General features: G+C 48.6%; 1 protein-coding gene across 1 annotated transcript in view; it reads right to left on the bottom strand.

Annotated features, from left to right (window-relative positions):
- Window positions 1-9393, bottom strand: part of EHMT1 (euchromatic histone lysine methyltransferase 1) — a 74394-nt gene extending 65001 nt beyond the window's left edge. Inside the window, exon 1 of the mRNA XM_019472843.1 lies at window positions 9313-9393. Within this exon, the coding sequence (XP_019328388.1) occupies window positions 9313-9375 (63 nt within the window). The 5' untranslated portion in view covers window positions 9376-9393. The remainder of the gene's footprint in view (window positions 1-9312) is intronic.
- Between the last annotated feature and the right edge of the window lie 9069 nt (window positions 9394-18462).

Genomic DNA, 18462 nt, shown 5'->3' with positions numbered 1-18462 from the left:
GAAGTGGCAAAAAAAAAAAAAAAAAAAGCTACCAAAACAAAACAAAAGGTAAAAGGTATTAAAAAAACCCAAACACACACACAAGAGAAGGGGTCCTTTGACACAGCTCTGTGTTTAAGGAGACAAGCTGGTCTGAAAGGTAAAGATGGCGACTGCCTTGCAAAGCTGTCGCGTGATCGGGGAGGCAGTGATGTCCGCCTTCGGGGCCGGGGCCAGGCCGGGTGAAGGGTTCACCGCACACTGCCTGCGTCGCAGGAGAAGAATAAGCCCAGGTCAAGCCAACTGTTGTAGGCCAGCACAGAGAGCAGATGGTGCCTGCAGCCATGCAAATCACAAGGTTTAAAGCGCACTGAGTGATAAAGAAAGAAAGAAAAAAAAAGAACCTGCCCATCTCCCATAAAGCAAGCAAAAGAGATAAGACGCACATGCGAAGCCCGGCGTATCAGCTCCAAAACCATTCCCAGCAGCAGCTCGCCCTTCCCCACATCGGTTTCCGTCCGAAGCTAGCAGGGGAGATGAGCTTTGGTGTTGTTATTACCAGCCACCCTGTCATTTTTGTTTCCATGTGAACTCAGCTGCAACGCCAGGCGCTGGCAGGTACTGCAGCGCGGGGTCTTCCTTCACCCCGATTTCAGCAGCCCCCCACGCCATGCAGCCAGGGAGGGCTCATCCAGCACCAGGTCCCTGCCCCTCGGTGCCTGCAGGACCACCCTGCCCTGCACCTAAATGCCATCGTCTGCAAAGCAACGCGCAGTTGATGGGAAGGAGGAAACTCGAGGGACACCGGCTGGGCACAGGTTCTCGGGAGAGCCTCCACCACCTGCCAGGCCCGCCCATGCGGAGCTAAGGGCACCTTCAAGGATGGCTCCTCTAGCGAGGAGGAAGGTGGTTGTGGGTGGCTGCCTGCCCTCGGGCACAAGCAAACACCAAACACGGCCACGTCTAGATGCTTTCAGCAAGAGGGAACTTGTGCTCCAAGCGCACCACCTTCAGATTTTCAGACACACACCAAAAAGCCATAAGCGTTTGAAACCTCAGCTCAGCCAACTGATCAGATAACCTGAAACGGAACATACCTCCAGCAGACACTGGCCAACAGCTTCCATCAAAAAATGATCATAAAAACACAGCCCAAGTTTGAACATAGATCAGCTTTTTTTTTTTTTTTTTTTTTTAATTTATTTGCTAAGCCAATAATATATCCTTGCTGCAAACATCTGCTTGTAAACCCTTCCTCTCCTCTAGCCGGACTTCTTGGAATCTGGGAATAACTTCATTTTTCTCACGGACTTACCCTGCTACAAGACTAATGCAAAGAGAACCGCAGAGAGCCAGGGCCCAAGTGCAGCCCCACGGCTCCCACCATGGGAAGGGGCACCCAGGCCCTCGCCACGGACACCAGCAGCAAATAAAGAGCCTCAGTCTGTCTAACAGGGACCAACTTGTTTTCCCAACCTCTGCTGCAACAAGGAAAGGTCTTGATATTCCTGCTATTAAACTGACTGATACTGGCAGCCCCAGGATTCCCAGCAGGTCGCTTTTACTCATCCGATTCTAAGTTTTTCTTTATTTCATAAGCAGCAACCCCACTCCACAAATCATCCACGCTCCCACTTCCACAGAGGCGTTGCTGCTGCTCAGCCCACGAGGCCTGAAGAAAAGCCACTGCAGGAACCCCGGAGTCAATCAGACCTCGACAGCTAATGACCACACTCCCTCCTCGCTGCAATTACCAGGGGCTCGGGGCTGCCCTAGGTCCTGGCCGGCAGCGGGAGCTCTCAAAGCAGAATTTCCAGCGCCAAGAGAGGCAAGAGAGAAACCATCACTTTTCTCCTGTGAGAGTTAAAAAAGGAGGGTGTCAAGGCAAAGCTAACTGAGGTGGCACCTGATGGGCTCTCCTGGTTCCTATCTCGGAGACACAGCCCTCGCTAGCAGCAGCGGCGGCTTTACAACTTCCATGCCTTGCTCTGAAACAAACAAAAACTCAGCATCAAGGAAAAAAATAAAATAATAATAATTAAAAAAAGCCAACTGTGAAATTTGAAGCGTCTTGATCAAAAGGAAGCTACAGGAAACGCCTGCAAAGCACTCGAAGCCTCTTCCCCCCAGGCCAGCGCTCTCCCCTCCTTGCTCCATCACAGCCCGGCAGATGCAGCAGCCGGCACCCAGCACCGACGGGCACCCACCGGGCACCCACCACCAGCCGGGCAGCGCTGCCCATTCATTCCCACCAGCCCACGGCTCCACCCAGCCAACTTAGCAGCAACTTCACCGCAAGTGTCAATACCTCAATTTTTTTGTGTGTGTTGGGTTTTTTCCCCCCTCCCCTCCCTTAAATTCAGAGCAAACTTCCCTTTCTGCTCACACTCCCCATGCCCCAATCCGTCAGCTCCCGATTGGCAGGGAAATCCTATACCCACCCTCCCCGCCGAGAAATGTCTGCTCTTGCAGCAGTCCCAACAAAAGCCAACTGCCAAGCACAGGCTGCTTCACAATAAAAGTCTCACTCTCTCAATTTTTTTTTTTTTTTTTTTTTTTCCCCTCCTTTCCCCCTTTCCCGCAGCCGTTCGCCTCCATTCCCTTGCCGACCCCAGACCGATTATTAACCTTCCATGGCTGGAGAGCCTCCACAAAGAGCACACACCACCAGCAATGAAGCATTATCCCCCACACACCCTTTTATTTTTAGGTTTCAAGGGTGAGAAGAAATTACTGCATCTTAAGAAAGACTGATTAGGTCTTTGAAAGGGCTTTAAAAGCCATGAGGATCCAAGCAGAGGAGCTAGTGCTGGTTTAGTTTTTCCTCTCCACCTCTGTTTACAAGAAAACAGGCTTCCTCTCCTCCGCGAGGTCTTTGGAGGGGATGGAAGACGGGTCAGACAAGCCAAGGAAAGGCTCTGCAGCATTTCCAAACAGATGACGACTAGAAACTACAGTGGTGCCTTTAAAAAAAAAAAAAAAAAAAAAAGCCCACAAAAAAAAAGAAGAGAAAAAGAGCAAAGCTGGGAAACACTGAAAGCTTTCTCAGCCTCCTCCTTGGCATTTTCATCAGCCATCCGGGTGCCCTTCGCAAAGGTCCAAACAGGTTTTATAGGCAAAGACAATACATGCACAGCAAAACTCCAACATATTGCAGCTTACCAAGCCCAAGAGACCAGTGAGTTACATCATGAACCAGAGCTCTCTCCAGGCAGACCAGGAAGGAGCGGAGGTTGATGTGCTAAGATGTCTACCTTCACCAAGGTCTTTTTTTTTTTTTTTTTTTTTTTTTTTTTTTTTTTAAAAAAAACTTTTTTTTTTTTTTTTTTTTTTTTGTCTTAAAAATCAACCATCTAGGAACCTGAGGCTTTGCAGCAGCGTTGTTCTGATCGGAGCCATGCAGCTAAAGCAAGTCAATCTGAAAGAGGGCTGGGAGCAGGAGGACCCCTCTGAAACTCTGCTCGCTCCCATTCAGGGCAGCAGCTGCACCAACACATCTGCTTGCAGACCCGGCGGGACGGGCAGGACTGATCCTGCCCGGCCTGCGAAGCCTCCAGCCAGGAGGTCTGCGCTCAGTGGACACCAACCCCTCAGAGGTGACTCCACCGGGCACCACTCCCCACGAGCAGTTGGGGGATGCACCCCAACGCCAGCTCCCTGGTGGAGCCGGGGCTCAGGCAAAGCTCTCGCCAGCCCTTCAGCAGGGCAGGATTTCACCTCCTGTGCAAGGAGGCGGCGAGGTTTGCAATACACACTGTAGCAAGGCAGAGAGGCAAAGCTCTCAATAAATGATGCAACCCCAGCAGCAGCAGATTCTCATTCACTCATTTTTTCCTCCCTTTTTCTCCTAAAAAAAAAAATAAAGAACAACACAACCCAAACCAACTTGCTCATAATAACCTTTGCCTTAAAGAGAAGACAAACACTTCGTAGTTATTTATATAGGAAGTAATGATTAAGAAAACGCTTGTAGAAAGAGAGTGTTTCTTTTGTAGGCACGAGAAGGCTGCTCATTTCAGAGCTCGGCGCTGCTCAGGTCCTGCTGTGCACAGGCAACGTCTGGGATCACTGCTCGTGGGGACGCTGACCACGGGCCTGTCATTAGAAGCAGCAGAAGCATTTGATCTGGAGAAGGAAGGAAACGTAACCACCAGCGTACCTGGCCTACAAAGCAGCCACCAGTCTCAAAGCTCCTTTTTTTTTTTAGGTTAAGGCCACTTCCTTATAAGCCTCGTGCAATCATGTGAACATGGAATTTTATCTGCAGCTTACCACAAGCACTGCCCTCAGCCTGAAGTTTGTCCCCAAATCAAATTCTTTGCAATTCTTTTGTCTCCTGAATTCCTTTCATCCAGACTCTTCCTAAAAGAAAAGAAACATTTCCTTCCCTACCCCCATGTCCTCTCTCCTATTCCAGCCGCACAAATCAACTCCCGAAACAGCGGGAAGGGCAGAAACGAGGCACAAGTCCCTGCACGCAACAGCTGGGAACAAGGAGACACGTGCATGAAACACAACAGGACTTAAAGTGACTTCTCGTAAGACAACGCGGTCCACAATGGCGTGCAGGCTTCAGGCAAGGGGGGTTTGCAGAGCCCGTGGCCTCCTGTAAAGGGGAGACCGATTTACCGGACGACAGCCCTAGCATGGACACAGCTATGCTTCCTCACCACTTCCACGCTGGGAAGCATCGTACCCATCTAGCTGTGTCCCAGTAGAGTTAAAGCCAGTGCAACTTGTATGTGCAGGCAAGTGTAAATCCAGAGCAGACAAAGGCATCTCCTCCTTCCACGAGCTGAGGTTAGCAAGGAGTACAGCTGCTGTCTGCCTTCTCCTAGCACCCATGAGGGGAGGGGGGGGGGAGAAAACCCTAAAATGGAGACCAAGATTCATCACTATCTCTAGCAAAAGCAAACCAGCCATTTCAGAAACACCCAGTCCCCAGGAAGGCTTCGCCAGGATAAAACCGTAGCACCAAGAGGAGCCTGGAGCAGGCAGGTTGCAGCAGCCTGGGGCAGGGGAGCTGGAAGGCAGCTCGCCCCCATCGATGGGGCTCAGGCACCTCTTCAGCCTCCGCGCTCCTCTTCCTCCCACCCCCAAACCACCGCAGCCGGCGGAGCAGCTCCCTCTCCCCCTGCCCGTCCCGATGGCGCCCGGCGGAAGGGCTCGTCGGGTCGGCGGAGGAGGGAAAGCCCCGCACGGGCTTCCCTTGGGACCTGGAGGACCTCGCTCAGCTGCCCACACCACCTCCGTCTGGGTCACCTCCAGCCATCGAGAGGCCAGCAGCAAGACAGCGACACCTGCGAGCCGGAAAGCGGACAGGGAGAGGGGGGAAAAAAAAGACAAAAAAAAAAAAAAAACCCAACCAAAAAAACTTGCACCCTCGGGCCTGTCCCTCTAATAACTACAGCAAAACCTCACCAAGGCTTTACTCTCCTGGAGGGTGAGAAAGCGACACAGCGCTGCCCAGCACCCGAAGTCCTAGAGGTGGGAGATCCTCACACCCTCTCCTCCATGGCCTACGGGCTTCGTCCCCGGCGTGGGGCCTTTTTTTTCTGCTCTGTCATTAAGAGTGGAGCCTGGTCTTTTCCTTCAATCCCAAGAATTGCACGGAATTAGATCATCTTTCTCGGCTCACCTCCCCCTACAGGCTGCTCCCGAGCATGCTCAGCTCGGCCTGGCGCTGCCATTTCATAACTGCATTGTTTACAGACACACACTGACCTGCCATTTTTTGACAGGAGGAGAGGAGCGGGGCGTTTGCCTCCCGACCGCTCGCGGCCCCCCAGCCCCTCGCAACAAAAATCCGCTTTGGAGAAGGGAAATTGCAAAAGTGGGGAAAGTAGCAGGCTGTGGGTTTGTGGTGGTGGTTTTGTTGTTTTGGGGGGTTTGTTTGTTTTTTCTTTTCCCTCCTTGATTTAGGTCAAGATCCACCTGTTTTGGAAGGAGAAGTTAACCCCTTTGGGGGCTGGGGGGAGTGGGGAGGAGAGGTCTCGCAGAGCTCGATGCAAAATGCCAGCCATGATTTTTAGCTTCTTCAAATCACAACCGTGCTTCGATGTCACTTAAAAATATAATACCCAGCCCGGTTTGCCATCCTCCATCAAGCCTTCCTCTGCGAGAGAAAGGGTTGGAAATATGGTATTTCCCTTGAATAAGTTGGCTTAGTCCCAGCACATACAGTTTTCTCCTTTAAATGCAAACCAGAGTATTTTTGCAGGCACACAGGAAAATGAGGAGAGGAGGAGGGGAAAAGTTCCTCATTTAACACCAAGAGCTCCATGAAAAGCCTTGAAAGGTTGCTCCGAGCCCCGCTCCATTCCAGTCCTCTCCCTGTCCGTGCTGATCATACTTTACAGGTGAAAGCAGCTCTGACTTATGACGGAGAGAAAATGCCAGAAGAGCTGGAGGTTTCCTCATCCTTGGAACAAGGACAAGTTGTGAAAAGCTTCCTTTGCAAGAGGCACTGTGCTGCTCCGACACAGTATGGCAGCGTTGCAGGGAAGATGCTTGCACATCAGATCTTCTTAACCCCCACCGCCTCACCCCTTCTCCACCACGTCTACCAGCCTTCCCCCTCCTGATGGGGACTGCAGGAAAAAGATAAATACATCACCTGGTTTGGGGGAAGCAAGCTGTTATGTTGGATCCCAGAATATTTTTTTTAAAAGGCTTGCTCTACATTTTTTCCCTCTAATTTTTTTTCTTTTTTAAGGATACTTTCCAATTAGCTCGTACAGTGTGCGTGCTTCACTCCTGCTGCTTTCCTGACTACTGTAAATCCTGGCAGGCAGTGCTGCCCGCTGCCCGTCCTCCTCCTCTGCCCCCCTCCAGGACCAACGCCACCGTACAGCAACGCCAAACATTTCCTCCTCCACCCAAGAGACCAAGGAGCTCACATAGGCACGGGGAGGGACAGATCCCACAGGACCAAGGGAAACACGAGGGGACATAAGGGTCTTCTCTGCAAAGAGCGGTTGGTGTCAAAACTCTTCAAATTTACAGGAGTCGAAAAGAACCGGCTGAAAATGGTAGTTAAGGGTTATAAATTCAAGATTCGCTTCCAAATTACTGACATTACATGTCACTGCAGGAACATATGGTCCTCCAAGCCTCGCGAGCAGGGAGCATGCGCTGCCAGAGCCCCGAGCCTTTCGGCTGAACCAAAAGCAAGGTAGCTCTCCCTCTGCAGCAATTCCTCGACCGCTCTCAGCTCCAGGAGCAGGAAGAGGAGAAGGAAAAACTTCAGGGAAAAGCAGCAAAAGGACAACAAAGAGGAGCAGCAGGAATCAAGCCAGCCCTCCCCCAAACCAGCTGGCCAGGAGGGTGAAGCTCCTTAAAATTCCTAGTTTACCTGAATAAGATAGCTCCCTGCCATTGCACGAGATGCAATCCTCTTTCGTTAGGAGATGGCACTGCATGGGAGAGGTCAGGGGAGCCAGGCTCCAGTGCCGGGAGAAGGAGCCCGCAACCACAGCCCGAGCCCCCAGGTCCTGGGCCTGGTCCTGCCCACCCAAACCTCTGCTGCCAGGCCCAGGGTTTGTCTAACAGGGGCTGATCAGCAGAAAATATGCCCCATGTGTGCTGCAGAGCCCAGTTCTGTCCAAACGTGTTCTTGGGAAGAGTTCATGCTGGCACTTAAAAGTCAGTTAAATACATGAAGGGGAAAAAAGCCAAGACCCCAAGGCCCCAGTTTGGGGCTCTTAACCCTTGCTGGAAAGCAGCACGAAGTCCAGACCTCGGGTTTCTCTCTTCCCTCCAAAGTAGGTCAGGCTTTTCAGCGTCTCTCTGCAGACGCTTTCAAAGGGCATCAGCTGGCAGGGACGGAGCATTAGATGTTTTCGGCTGGCTGTCACTCCGGTGTCATCGTGGTCACCACCACACAGGAGCACACACTGCACACCTCAGCATTTTTTTGGTTTCTTGTTTCCTCAGCCTTCATCAACATATTCTCCCCTGGATGGGAGCTGAGCAGCACGTCAAGGCCTCTGCTCTTCACTGCTAAAAAGAAATCTTGTTTCTCTCCTCGTGACTTCTGATGCCTTTTCCTTTAGCACACATCTTCTACATGACGAATAAGGAATGTATTTATAGTCCAGTGGAGACACAACAGATACTTAGATTAGTTATCACAGATCGTCCTGTAAGCTCCCTAATCTTTTAAATGCCATCTTCACATCTCACTCCTTGACTGAAAATTCAATATCGTGTCTGCATGGCAGCTTCAGGGGTTTCCCTCGAGCACAGCAAGCTCCGGCCAGTGTTTTGCCTGCTGGCCGGGGTGCCCGGACCCCCCACAGCTCTGGGACCTTCCGTGTCCGCCCCAAGTCCCACTGAGGTCTGTGGCAGCCAACAGAGCTGTCTGCATGTAACACAAATGACAGCAAAAAAAAACAACCCCAAGAGCATGGCAGGGCTGGATTTTAGGCAACTTTTAAAATAAGCTGCAGACATGGGCCTCCTGCCATGAAATCAACCACGGATGTTTCGTCTTAATCAGCTGCTCCCTTGGATTGCAAGCTACTATTAAAAAATAATTAATTTTTTTTTTTCAGACTACTATTAAAAAATAAATAAAAAAAAAAAAAAAAAGAAGAGAGAGGGGAGGAAGCTACCCCAAAATAAAACCGATTGTTTCTTCCTGGTAAAATCATGTTCGCTCTTGCCTCCACCAGAAGTGAGCTGTAGGCTTGCTTGATGCAAGCAGAGGCTGTCAAAGGAGATCTAACGAGGAGGTGCCATGTGGCCACAGGCCCTCTCCTCCCCTTTGGAAGTTCAGTCTTCGAGCAGCTCGGACACCCCAGGGTTTGCTCTTCTTGCTTGCAAGAGCTGCAAGCAGGGAGGGCTCCTGGGAGAACCATATTTTCCAGAAACTTCACACTTTAAAAAATAAAAAAAAAAGCACACACACAAAAAAAAACAACCACCCAACCCCAAACAAGCCTCCCCACCCCAGAAGACAAATAAAAGACCACCCAGACGCGAGGAAACAAAGCCCAAGCTTTCCCGGAGCCAGGCGACGTCGGATGCAGAAGTACCTGCCAGCCCATGGCACAGCACAAGGCAACAATCACCGCAGCACAGACGGAGCCTGGCCAGCCTCCTCCAGCCGGCTCCCCAGCGCGCCCCGCGTGCCCGCCTGCCCTCCCGCACACGGGGCAGGAAAATAAACCTATATAGAAACAAATAAATAAATAACCCCCAGCCATGATTCCCTGAACTGTCTTCCTCCTCTCTGAGGCTTCTCCTTCCCCAGCGGGAGACAGCCTGCCTGCGGCCAGGGCTGGCGGGGAGCCGCTCTTTGTGAGGCATGGGAGGTGGACCCTGCCGTACCTGCAGACATCTGTTGTCTTCTTCTGGTGAAGACTCAAAGAGTTGCATATTCCAGATCCTCATGAGCAGTGATTCAGTTTCTGCTCATGTGATAAAAGCTCCCTCTACAGAGTGAGCATGCCCAGAGGAGACCATTTCACTGCTCCCTCCAAGCTGCAGCCATTTCACAGAGAACCTGCCGGCTCCAGGGCGTCCATTGGAGCGTGATTATCCCGGGCATCCCGGGGACACACCGGTAATGCAGATCATCTGTCAACTTTCTGACAGGGTGCCAGGCCTCAAAACTGATCGCTCGCCTGAAAAAAAAAAAAGCCTTTTAAACCATAGAGCGAGGTGTTCTGTCTCAGTGGCCTTCAAGAGTAGCCCTTGCCCACAGGAAAAGGAGAGCCAGGAGGGATGGGGAGGGATGCTGCACGGCTTGGGGACGCTCCCGTGCCGATTTTGTTCTGCTTAATGAAGCGCCCGACCTCTGAGCACTGGGATGAAGGCACACGAGTTAAACTGGTTCAGTGTGCAGCGTCCAACTGCAAGTGCATTCGAGATCCGATCTGCTGAGCTGAAGGGGAGCTATTTTTCACTTTGGGGATTAATAAGACAACCTGACCTGGTACAACCAACCTTAAAAGAGTATCACAAACACAGTCATTAAAAAGAGGGGGGGAGAGAAATGGAATGAGGGGCGAAAACCCTAATGAAGTGGTAGTGCACTACTAGGTGCAGGAGCTCTGAGCTCAGCCTATGTCAAACCATATGATACAGCTGGCCCAGCCAGCAAGATAAAAGAAGAAATTTTAGCTTCAAAATAAAAGTAGTTTGTCTCTGTTCCACTCAACAATTAAGCATAAACTCTTGGCAACCTTTGCATCTGCTCAAGCTCCCAGTAAAACTGCCGGAGCAACTCGCAGGAACATCTGTAAGCAGAGATCGGCTGGAAGGGATTCAAGTGCAAGACTGGCATTTATCGGAGGCAGGAGCAGGAGGCTGCTGGAGCTGGGTGTCACGCTGGAGAACCTCCCACCCGAGCAGGGGGAGGGCGGCCGGCAACCCCGGAGAAGAGGCCAGAAGGAAGAGGAAACTCAGAAATGGACTGTGGCACCACCCGCTTGTTCTTGGCCAAAGAAAAAACAGCTTTCAAAAAAAAAATTAGAGCACAGAAGACAGTTCTCTTTAAGAGTAGAAATTAAAATGAAGACGAGCTGAGTGTGATGTGTTACAGTGGGCTGAGGGGGGGGGGGCAGGGAGCAGCCTGCACTGTAGGGAGAAAAAAAGCCATCAAAATCCATAGCAAGGTTTTGAAGAGCCCAAGGATTTTGTTTGCCTTACACCTCGCACCAAAAGCAGGCATGCAAATTCAGGCCTTCAGCACAAGCACGAAGCCATCGCCTGCTCTGCTCTACCCATCCCCTCCTCTCCTCTGCAGAGCATCACAGGAGCGTGTCCTGCCATTGCATTATCGCAGGCTGGATACATCAACAAGCCACGTTTTCTCCAGCCCAAGCAGCTACTTCACCACTGTGTCCTGGCTCATTTGCAAAGCGGCAACAGTTAAAGCAGCAGAAAAGCCTGTCACGGATCTGTCTCGGCTACGAGGACGTTGTTTTTCTCTCCACACTCTGGAGAAGTTTCACTACTAAACAGTTAAAACACACAAGGCTAAATCAAGATGACTGAAATTGGTAGAGAAGGAATATTTGAGGTGACAGTATAAAGCAAGGATCTCTCTTTCACCCACTGGGTTTTTGTTTGATGTAAATTTTAAGTTTTAATATACACAAAATGAGATTTTCCTGGCCTTTCTATCAGTCGCTGAGAGGTGTAGATGTAACTCATTTAAGACAAACTTGAAAATCCCCAAACAAAAGCAACAAAAACCAACTACACAGACAGAAGTTGTATTATCCACCGCATCAAAAGATTACTGTAGTTCAAACCAAAGATGGCTTTAAAACAGTTGACGCGTTGCCCTTCCTTGCAGCATGAAATTACCAAGCTTTCATTAAAAAGACAGGAATAGACACAAAGATGTTAACAAACGCAGTGTCAATGAACTACCACAGTCAACATCCTCTCTCAGAGATAAAATAACGACGGAGAACCATGCCGCAGCCGCAGCCTTCCCGCGCACGCAGAAGGGCAGCACTCCCCACTGCATCTCAACACTAGAAATGTTTTTACTGCCAAGGTTAAATATACACTGAGAGCAGAAGCTACCAGAGACACTTTTCACATCTCACAGTCATCCTTGAAAGCACTAAACACTGGGTTTTTGTTTTTTTTTTTAAAAAAAAAAAAAGCAAAGCTGATCAGGGTATTGCAGATGCTTCAACAACCAACTCGAGCGAAGCCATCGATCGGCATCCTACCAGCATGTCTGCCCAGCACTGCATTCGCAGGGGATGCTTGTGCGTTGATTAATAAGACCTTAAATTTATGCCATCCGAAAGGAGATAGAAGCTTCCAGACCACCACGGCGTTGATCAGCCCGGCACTGCCAGCCCTCTGCCCCGGCAGAGTCCGTCAGCTGTTGGAGCGGTGCCTTCTGCCCTGGGACCCCCAGGACCCCCATCTCCCCGATTTTGCAGAGGTCGGGTGCTGCACAGGCACAGGCTCTTTTTCTGACCAGCTGGTTAGAGACCGATCTCCAGGGTCGAGGAAGCGGTTTTTCTAATCACGTAGGATAAGAACAAACCTATGCCCCATGAAGCTTTCCCCTTTATTTAACCCAAGTTCTCTCCAGCAATTTCCCCACCAAGCCGGTACAAGACAGCATAGCACTCCCCTTTCAAAACATCTTCTACCAGCTATAAAACTACAAGGTATTTTTACACCAAGGCTCTCTGGCCTCCGTTCCCTGATTCAGGGCTCAAATATCCCTTTCATAAATCTCACATTTTCAGGAGGAAGGCAGCAGCACAACAACCTCCCTTCACAAAGGACACCGGGTTCCTCAGGGCTTTTGCTTAATTACACCATTACATACGGCACTTTCACAGCTCCCTTGCAGAGGAAGCGCAAGTGGGAGGCAAGGGGAGATTTTTCTTTCTATAGGAAGAACAATATTTAGCTCTGCAAAATACAGGGGGGTTTCCTTATTTCCATCAGGCCCCTCTCCTTCCAGACCCTCCAGTTGCCCAAATCTGAAGCTCCTTTCAGCCTCCTCAGAAGTGATCCCAAAAGCACGACGAGCTGAAGGGACTTTTGCTATAAGATGAGTATTTCTGCTGGGATCCTGATCTGCTTCTGCACTGCTACGAACCACTCCCCAGCTCCGCCGCAAGCTGTTAAAATGCCTCCTTCCCTCCTCAGCCATTATGTACAGCACTTTCTAACCAGAATGCCCACTCCCAGGACACACTGAGTGTCCTCAGCATCCTCCGAGGGAGCCCGAATGTCCACCTCCAGACTCAGGTAACAGCCTTGAAGGAGCAGGCAGTCATTAATGCACACTTCTGGAATCACAGCTTTCTCCACCTTTCAAAACCTGTTTTTTCTTCCCCAAAGTTTCCAAGCCATCTCCCTTCCTCCCCCTCTTTCCCCAGCAAAGTTGAAAACTGCTTTACTTAATAGGAAACATTAAATGTTCCCTGGGACGCTACATTGAGTACATCACACACACTAAGAAGAAGAAAAAAAAATGAGAAAAAAAAAAAGGGAAAAAAAAAGATGCTGTTGCGACAGATGTTGAGATGTAAGCTCTCTGGGAGATGTTGCTATGTTTTGATAAGAATATGCGTTGAGTATTTCATTTACAGGGCAATCCTAGAACTTTATTTAGAAGCATATTGGCCAGACAGCTGTAATTTAGAACATACTGTATTCCTAACAGCTCCCAATTATAAACTCCTTCAGCTTTAACTTATAGTAACCACGGCTCCTTCTATTTCAGAAATCTAAAAACACCATTTCTCCCCTTCATTCAGCTATTGCATATCAAGAGCTTCTACCGTACAAACACAGCCTTGCTCGAGAAGGGTCCTAAATACAGCGTCCCCTGCACGTCCCATCTCAGTAACAGTGAGCAAGCTCGTTGCTTTAACCACACTCACCGTTTGCTCCACAGACAATCGTTTTATTGTTTTATTTGGGGGACAGTAGATGGGGTGGGAGTCAGACCCATGTCAGTGCAAAGCCATCTTGCTTATTAGTAGTCTTCTGCCAGCAAAGCCGGCTGTGAAAATGGCTGCTTCACATTCAATCTCGCTTCTGCTGCAACACTTTGCTGTAATGCTGGAGCTCGAGTGTAGACCCTGCCGATGAGCCTCACGTGTTCAACATGTCCCTGTTCTTTGACCTGACGCCTATTTTTTTTAAGGATTAGGGCATTCACGTGAAAATAAGCAAGTTCTTCACTGGAGGAGAATCAGTGCTTCATGACGCTTTTGTATCTCTCCCCAAATCATGAACTCGCCTATGAAATATCACAGTTGATGGCTCTACAAGCAATTCCACTGACATAAATTTCTGCAAGGAACAGAAGGAGCAGATGAACTCTTTAAAAACAAAGCTCCTGCCTTCATGCAAATATCACTAGTTAAGAAGAGCAGAGAAATAAAGCAAGCATGATGTGTATACAGAATTGGCTCTGAAGAGGCTGCTTTTCAGCAACTGCCATAAGGTGGCAGTGGGTCTTTAAGGCTACCTTACACCTTTCACACAAGCACAATACGAAATTATCACACGAGTGGTTTTCCAGCATCTGAAACTGTTTAAGTCAAATTTCCTCATCAAGGGAGCCAGACCATACATGAAAACTTGGGGCTGAGATCACCTCAATGCCAGAGTCGCACAAGGAGAAAAAGCCACCACGATCAATTCTGAAAAGCCATAAACGCAGCCCCCATCTGAGCCAAAGAAAATCAAAACCTTTTCCTTTCAGTGTACAAGCACAATGCCGTTTATTTTACATAAACGCTTTTCTGTGTGCATTCATCAAACCATAAACAAGCCAGCGTTCATTAAAGAGTAAGAGAAGTTCTGCATGGCCAGCAAGCTGGAGCTCCAGCAGACTTTTATGCAGGGACGTAAAAGCAACACCAGGAAGCAAGCTGGTCACCAACTTAGTGCAGGGCTGACGTATCAAGCAGGCTCAGAAAACGCCGTGGAAGCGTTGGGTACGCAAGAAATGCAGAGCCGGGCAATAAATAGGCAAGTTACTTTAGGTAATAAAGTGACTCATCATGCAGATTGACCCAACTGTGTGAGACCATCACCTGGGATGGAGCAATAAAATAAAAATCTATGTTTTGCTCTTCACCAATCGCCCCCTGCACTGTGCTATGAAAAACAGCCAGAGTTGCCCCGAAGAAAGAGCCGGTCTATCTTACTGCATGCAGGCTAAAGATAGACCATGATCGCAGAGATTTCTGTTAATAAAGTTAAACACAATAACTTTGTAATACCAACATATTCACAGTGCCCTAAGTAGAGCAAACCTCTTGCCTTACCTTTACTTACAGCCAGGCTGAAACAAGTGTGGACACCCAATAACACACCTCCCATAGGAGACAGGGTCTGCGAGGGCTGAGGCTCGCGGCCGACGTCTCCCCCCCTGCTCCACACAAAGTCAGATCTTCCCTACACCTCACCAATACAAACATCGAGAGCCAATGTAAATGTTTTATTGGCACTTTACCACACAGCTTGCTTGTACAACAACTGGAGTCAATCAGCTCATGCAGCACATACCTGCTGGTGCTTACACATTCCTTGTAAAAATCTGGCAACTACAGGCGAAATCCAAAAGCCCAACCTAGCACAACTCAGAGAGTCCCCTTCCTGCCCCCAAACCCACTCGCCAACACAAGTTAAACCCCTGCAAGAAGCACAGAAAATCTCTCAGCCAAAGGAATAAACATATCTATATTCCCTCCTCTCCTTGCCAGTTTGGAGGACCTGATGTGGCAAGGTTTGTTTGCAATCCTTGGAATGCAAAATAAGCCCAAAAAAGGGAGTTTGAGTTTTACATTCTTTCGCCCTCCCACAATCACAGACGGATCTAGATTTAAACTGCAGAGCAGGTCTGCGCCCTGCAAGGCTTCCCATTAATAATAATTAGCGACCGAGCTGCGCAGCCCACGACTGAGACGCAATCACATGCCTTCCAATATGAAGGCACAACCCAGCAAGTCCCCGCAGCCCTCGCTGCCAGCCCCTGCCTGCTGTCGCTTTATGTCACCACCCTACATTAGACAGGTCCGTTCTTTATACAGGTTCGCCGGTCAGTAAAGGTCAGTATTTTAAAACCCCTCCCCGCTGATCTGCAGGAAGCGATTTGAAGCCATCTCGTGTCAGTGGTTAACTATGCTGCTTTTGAATCAATTCCAACAGTTTTTACTCCATCCGGTCTCCTCGCTCCCCCGGCCCGGGGGCACGGGAAGGAGTCGGCCAGATTTGCCCTACCTCCATCCCGTCTGCGGGGAGCTGCTGGGTCCTTCCAGATCCTGACTCCAGGCCTATCACTCCTCCAGCCACAAATCCATCTCACTCTATGGGTGCAGCCTCCACCCCGGAGCATGCTCAGTACCGGCTGATCTTCAGCCATTTCAGAGCTTTAATGAAATGTAAGCATAAGGAAGTGTCATTAGCAAAAAAAAAAAAAAAAAAAAAGGGAAAAAAAAAAAAAGGTGCAGGATTCATCCCGATCCAGCCAACCTTCCTCTTCCCATCCTCTGTCAAGGAGGCGAAGCTCTCGCTGCGGGGATCACAGGCGTTTTTAGGCAGCAAGCATCTCATTTTAGAACAAAAGCAAGGAAAATCCTGTCTCAGGCAAGCCTTGTGCAAAAAGGAGCATTTCCAGTGACACTCAAACCAGCAGATTTTTCACTCTGGGCCTTCTGCAAATTACAGTATTTTCAATGAAATGCCATTAATATTATTTTTTTCCCCCCAACGGGCTTCAACTGAGGCTTTTAGCTCGCAATGCAAATAGTGCTTCCCATCCATCTTAAAGCTAAACCTACCCCAGTCTACCCTCTATCACCTTGAAGATTATTTTAACTCCATTTGCAAGAAAGTTAAAAAGCAGGATGAAAGAGGGGGGGAAAGAGACTACAGTACAACACACTTCATGCTATGTTTTCCTAAGGACTTGAATTTTAAGAGAGGTTTGTTTTTCACTAGTCAGCCCTGAAATCACTCCGTCATTACCTTGTCTCCTCAATGCAGTGAGACCATTTCAAAGAAGAATTAATAGGAGATTTTTTTTTTTTTTATCCTTCCCGGTTTTCCGAACAACAAAATATGCAAAGACACAGAACACTGAAGTCCACCGGACATTTTCACTGCCGGAGGATGACAGCCCTGCACACTGCGAGAGATCTGCACATGGAACTTGACTGTTCCTTAAAAACTTGTATTTCCCTATATATCCTTTGCATATCCCGTACAGATCCCTACCAGCTCACAGAACTACTCGGGAAAGCAAAGATAGTTGTTGCAGAAGTAAAGCTTTGCAGGCCAGGGCAAAAATTGGTTATTTAATCCCAACACAGTTTTAATGTATACCCTATTCCTCATGCTGGGCCCAAGCCAAAAACAACTCTGGATGTTCAAATCCGTTAATTGTGTGTGCACTCTGCCGAGCGATGCTCGTTTCCTGTGCATGCTTGGCTAATATTTCTGCCATGTATGTACAGTGTCTGCTTCAGTGCTGAAATTCTTCAAAGGAAGATTAATAAAAAAAGCCCAAGTTACTTTATCAACACAGCATTTCAGAAAAAAATCAGGGTGACAGATGAATGCCAAACCCCAGTTTTTTTCCGGAACCAAACTTCCAAGTTAATCACAAAAATACTAAGAGACTTTCTGTACAATGCAATAAGCCAAGTTAAAGTCAAGATTTTCATCGGTCCACAGCACATTCATGTCAGATGCACTACGCAAACAACTCAATGTTGTTCTCTCATCTCTTCCCTGATAAATTCAGCCCAGTCCTCAACATCAAGCTACAGCTTTTTAGCAAATTATTTGGAATAGTATTCGCATTTGACTTCTGAACGCCAGGCAGCCTTTCACGCCAAGCGCTGGCGAGTTGCATTTTACTAAAATATTTTTAGAGCACAAAATATTTGGTGAAGTGACCTGGGATAAACCATAATAACTTGGCATAGAGAGAGTGTGCGTAGCTCCCCTCAGACCTCTATTTCTGCTGAAGGATTTCATCGAAGCCCCGGGACCGGTGCCCTGTGGTAGCCGCTTGGCCCCAGGCTGCCCCTTCTCCGGGGACGTTCATTAGGGACCTCCGTTTTCAGTACAGGATGCAATTCTCTACACCACATTAGGCAACTCTAAGATACCGCACAGTGCTTTCATTAAGCACAGAATGGTAAACACTGCTGACAAATTCTATTCTCGTCCTCTCCCTTGCCTTTAAATTGGAGGTAGTTTAAAAATAATATTCAGACCATATAATCCTGAGGCATGTCTGCTGAATCTAGCAGTGTTTGCATCTAGCACAGCTCAAGCATGTCAAGTTTGTTTCCTTGGAAACAAAGACCAATTTGCAAGCGTTGCTTTCTTCCTTTTTTTTTTTTTAATGTAACGAAGACATACCTGCAGCTCTTGTTGATACAAAGGAATTAAAGCTGATTGACTTACCAACAAGGTTCATAAGAGAATTATTAATATATTTCACTAACGAGCAATTGGCTTGCTGCACTAAGGGAAAACCACAGTTCATCACTATTTAAAAATCCCTCTTTCCCTCAATAGATCCACACTCGAGGCATGGCATTTATATTGTTTCCCTGGGGACAGGTAGGAAAAAAAAAAGCAAAGGCAGAGTCATTTGCTTACCCTAGGCCAGGTACACTGGTTCCAGTGGAGGAGCAATCTAAGAGGGAAATCCTGTATTGCTCCCACCACATCGCTCCAAAAGATACACTAATACTGCTCAAAATACACCTGCTTTCAACACAGACCGAAGAGTCAACACAAGCTTAACAAAAAAGAAAGTGCTAACATCTTCTAGATATGTTTTGCCAGTTTTAAGCCCAACTTTTTCCCATCAAGGGCATGCATTAGGGCTTAAGTGGGAAGCCAGCCTTTCTATGCAGCCGTAACTCTTCTCCTAGAGTCTGCTCAAATCAAAGGTCCTCACGCTGAAGGCAGTAAATCCTGTGGCGACGACACTCAACCCCTCTGTGTGGGTAA

This window comes from Aptenodytes forsteri, unplaced genomic scaffold (genome assembly GCF_000699145.1).
Source record: "Aptenodytes forsteri isolate BGI_AS27 unplaced genomic scaffold, ASM69914v1 Scaffold325, whole genome shotgun sequence".
In the NCBI taxonomy this organism is placed as follows: domain Eukaryota; kingdom Metazoa; phylum Chordata; class Aves; order Sphenisciformes; family Spheniscidae; genus Aptenodytes; species Aptenodytes forsteri.
This window is presented reverse-complemented; position numbering and strand designations above follow the sequence as displayed.